General features: G+C 37.5%; 1 protein-coding gene across 1 annotated transcript; it reads left to right on the forward strand.

Moving 5' to 3' along the window:
• Positions 1 to 2: 2 nt before the first annotated feature.
• On the forward strand, positions 3 to 4,199 carry TM35_000381390 (uncharacterized protein; the record flags this gene model as incomplete). The annotated part of the gene is made up of 1 exon (XM_029029553.1): positions 3 to 4,199. A coding segment is annotated over one exon (4,197 nt), but the record flags the coding sequence as incomplete, so codon positions are not given.
• Positions 4,200 to 4,606: the final 407 nt, after the last annotated feature.

The following is a 4,606-nucleotide window of genomic DNA, read 5'->3' on the forward strand; positions in this document are numbered from 1 at the left end:
ATAATAATAATAATAATAATAATAATAACAATAGTAATAATTATAATAATAGTACCACTACTGCCGTTTATCAAGAGGAAAGAGACGAGAATATATTTCATACAACTCCTGCAGTTCCTACTAGCAGTAGTCCTACAACTGCCTCTCAGAATACCATGAGGGTCTATAAGGATGGGAATTACCAAAACAACAGCAATAATAGTAATAGTAATAATGATGATGATAATGATAAGAATTTAGATAATAACGTACAGACAACAGCTGCGTTACCCAGAAAAGAAGATGCAATTATGTATGGAAGGAGAATGGAGAATAATGTAAATATCCGTATGGGGGCGACTAAGTATATTGATAGCGATAGTGATAGTAGTAATAGTAGTAATAATCATCCTAATACTATGAATACTACTACTAATACTACTGGTAAGGATAATAATAATAATAATAATAATAATAATAATAGTATTGGTATTAGTATTAATAATAGTAATCCAATGACGACTACTACTACTACTACTACTACTATTATTATTAATAATAATAATATGAATAGTAATAGTGATAATGGAGAGAAGCGAAGAAAAGTAGGCGGTGGGAACATCACGCCTATTAAACAAACCCCCGTAAGGCCTTCCACCGCTATTTACAGAAGAAGTGCTACTCTCACTACTACTAATAATACTAATACTAATAATAATAATACAAATACAAATTCGGCTAATAATACTCCCATTAACACTACAAACTTAACAGGAATTGCTGCTGGCCATAGTCGATATTCTCCTCTACATAAAGAATCACCGTTATTATCCTCATCTCATCAACAACAATATCAATCTCAATCTCAATATCAACGGGCTTTATCTTTTACACCATTGCGACAACAACAACAACAACGGAGAACAGCGGGAGAAAATACACCTGATCGAATTACTCGACGTACACCACCACTATCATCATCAATACGAAAACAAAAACAACTACAACTACTACTACTACAGCGATCTCAACAAGAAAAAAAAGAAAAAGAAGAAGAGTTTGAACAGAAAGTATTGAAAACACCTCAACGTCAAGAACGACTTTTACGGACCACACCAAAGGAGAAACCACTCTCTCAACAACAACAACAACAACAACGAGAGTCCCTCTCTGCAAGTCGCGGTAATCCACAGAAAAGCCACACACTGGGACTCTCACCAAAATCTAAAAAGAATGCCCTTCTCGCTAGTAAAGGTGGGAGAAGAATAAAACAGGAAGAATTAAATGTGGCTCGTAAACTCCTTCGGCCCCCATCATTAGCAGGGAAACCAACAACCGTAAGATCCACTACTACTACTAATAATAATAATAATAATAATAATAATACAAGAAGAGAGATATTAACATCCAACAATACAGTACGTGGAGGAGGAGTAGGAATAGGAGGATCTACACTACAGCCGTGGTATACACGAAATGTTTCTAATCTTTATCATCGTCTTTTCTCACAAACACGTGAAAACTCCACGGCGATGGGTGCAAACAGATCAAATGTGAAACTACGAGCTGTAGTGCGAACGGCCTCTGCCCCGTGTTTACCACGTTCTCTTCATAGTAATGATCCCATGAGAGGAAATGTGAATAATAATAATAATAATAATAATAGGGCTTCACTAGATTTGAGAACCTTTGGGAAACAACAGTCATCATCATCATTCTTCTTGGGAAGAAACCACACAACAGTATCGGGACAACAAAATAATAATAATAATAATAATAAATCAAGGCCTATGGAATTAAGACGAAGTGCCAGTGGATTTGAACGACAACATAGCAGACGAGTCTTGAATGTACATCCTTCTGTAAATGATTATCCGCTCTCTACACCTAATACTACTATTACTACTACTACTACAAGTAGAGGAGGAAGTAAAGGTGTGAACAGGACAATGATGATGCGTACACCCTCCTCCACCGGAAGAGAAGTACACTCGCAACGACATTCACAGAAACGATCATCTCAACAACGCGAACGAGAAATACAATTACAAGAATTACAACAACGACTGAAGGCAGGATCTGAACCTAAATCAAATACCAAACGTAGTGTATCCCGGCGAAAACCACTTCTCACAAATAGTAAACCATTTAATATTCGACCTACACAAGCCACGCTTGCACGTGAGGCGGTAACTCGACAACGTGAACAACAATATATTCAACAAGAACATGAGAGATTAGCGGCAGAAGTCCCACATCTTCCACGAGCCACATGGTTTGCTATGCGAAGGGAATTAGATCGTCTTGTAGATGTACGGGCAAAACGTACAGCCCTGGCGGGTGAAAATAGTTTACAATCTACAGTTATTATAAATCCACGAGATAAGTCGCCTGTTATGATGGCAAGAGTTGGGGAATGTGAAGAGAAGGAGAGGAGAAGTGGTGTGGATAGTGATAATAAGATGCGTAGAGAAGTAGTGAACCCCATTGGAGGAGAATCAGCATATCCAGGAATAGAAACAAGAGAAGAAAAAGAAAAAGAAAAAGAAGAAGAACAACAGAAGAAAAGAAAAGAAGAGAGACTATCCACACCATTACGTACCTCTACCATTTCCTCCTCTAGTCAACCTTATCGTAGAGATAGTCATGATGTGGAGACTCAACAAGAACATCCATCCCAACATCAGGGATTCGCATCTCCTTATCGTGGGCCTAGTTCTCGAGATGCGGCCTTTACAAATAGTGGAACTCGCAGTAGTTTAGTGAGACGCAGTGGGGCTGCGTATAAATCTCCACCACGACGACATTTTGATCCCACCGCACATGCCATTACGATACCCATCTCTACATTAAATGAAGAAGAGAATATGATAGATACAAGGAAAACAAAGAAGATGGGCAAGAAGAATAAAAAGAAGCAGAATACTAATCTTAATCTTAGTTCCCATCCTCATTCTCATAATGTGAGGGAGATGATGAAAGAAGAAGAAGATGATGATGATGATGATGAAACAGAATGGTCCTCTACAGTAATGATTGGAAATGATAAGGAACAGGCGAAAATTCCTTATTTGAGTCACAATAGAAATCATCGCCATCATCATCATAACAACAACAACAACAACAACAACAACAACAACAACAACAACAAGAGTATTAATAGTCGTAGCAGCAGTATTACTAGTAATAATAATAATAATCATCATCATCATCATAATAATAAGAGTGACAGTAAGAATCATTCGAAATCCAGTCGATCACCTTCTATTCGTCCTCCTAGTGAAATGTGTCTCTCTGTTCATATTGTTCATCCCGCATTATGTGAGTCTCTCACTTCTCTTTCGGACTCTCACATCTCATCAAAGGTCTCCGCCTCACCGCCGTTAATAGAAATACTGAAATCTTCTCCATTACCTTCACACCCTGATCGCGGCTCAAGACACTCATTACCAGAAGAAGAATATGATCATCGTCATCATAACAATAATAATAAACAAAAGGAGAAACCGAAACGAAAGAAGAGATCTACCACCTCTCTTACTCGACGACAGCCCAAGATAAAAACAAAGGCACCTGTATTAAACTTTTGTCGGACCCGTAGTGTAATTCGCTTTCCACGTAATGAAACTCCCGTCGGTCAATCATTAGATCCACAACAGCCATCACAACAACAATCACAATATCAACAACAACAACGTTCAAGGTCTGCAATGTTGTTAAAAGAACCAAAACATGTACTTTCACATGTGGGAAGAGGTGATACTCGTAATGATGCGGTTTTCCTTTCATCCGATATGTTGGTATCTTTATATGCCTCTATGAGGGGAACAGCAGATCATAATGATAATTATGGTAAAAGAAATAGTTCAACGAATTTTGAACGTGTACGTTCAGAACGAAGTAGTCGTACGAGTAGTCTCTTAAGCCGTCAATCACGTGGAAGACGAACATTACAGCATGGATCTATGGGAACAGCTCGTTTATTATCTTATAGTGATGCCTTTGGAGTTCCAACTACTACTATTACTACTACTACAACTACAACGATGACTAATAATAATAATAATAATAATAATAATAATAATAATAATACCACTACTACGAATACAACGACGACAGCAGTAACGGTTTCTACATGTACGAATAGTGGTAGTGTGAGAACTATAAGTGTAAAGAGTAGACCAGCGGGAACACGGGCGCCTCCTTCTTCATCTACATAAGCCGCAGCGAAGATATCCACTTCTGGTAGTGTATAAACCAGTAGAGAAGAACACAGAGAGAAAGTACATACCCATTCATACGGGATAGGGTAATACTGTAGAAAGGATGAAATGATTCGTTAACAACAGAAAAAGAAAAGAAAAGAAAAAAGGGATAAAGGAAATAGGAGTAAGGGATGAGTTTTGTTTGTTTTTCTAAACGAGAGGGAAGTGGAGGAGGAAGAGTACATTTAAAGTGGTAGAAAAGGAAGTTTCTGACAAAGTAGAGTTAACAGAAACTAAGAGGGGGGAAAAAAAAAAAGAAAACGATTGTTGATTTTTTTCATCTGTTAGGAGAGACTTTTTTTTTTTAATTTGATTTGATTTGATCGGTGTGTGTGTGTTTTTTTTTTTTTTTTTTTTTTTTG

Source organism: Trypanosoma theileri, assembly GCF_002087225.1.
Source record: "Trypanosoma theileri isolate Edinburgh chromosome Unknown TM35_Tth_38_V1, whole genome shotgun sequence".
Classification (NCBI taxonomy): domain Eukaryota; phylum Euglenozoa; class Kinetoplastea; order Trypanosomatida; family Trypanosomatidae; genus Trypanosoma; species Trypanosoma theileri.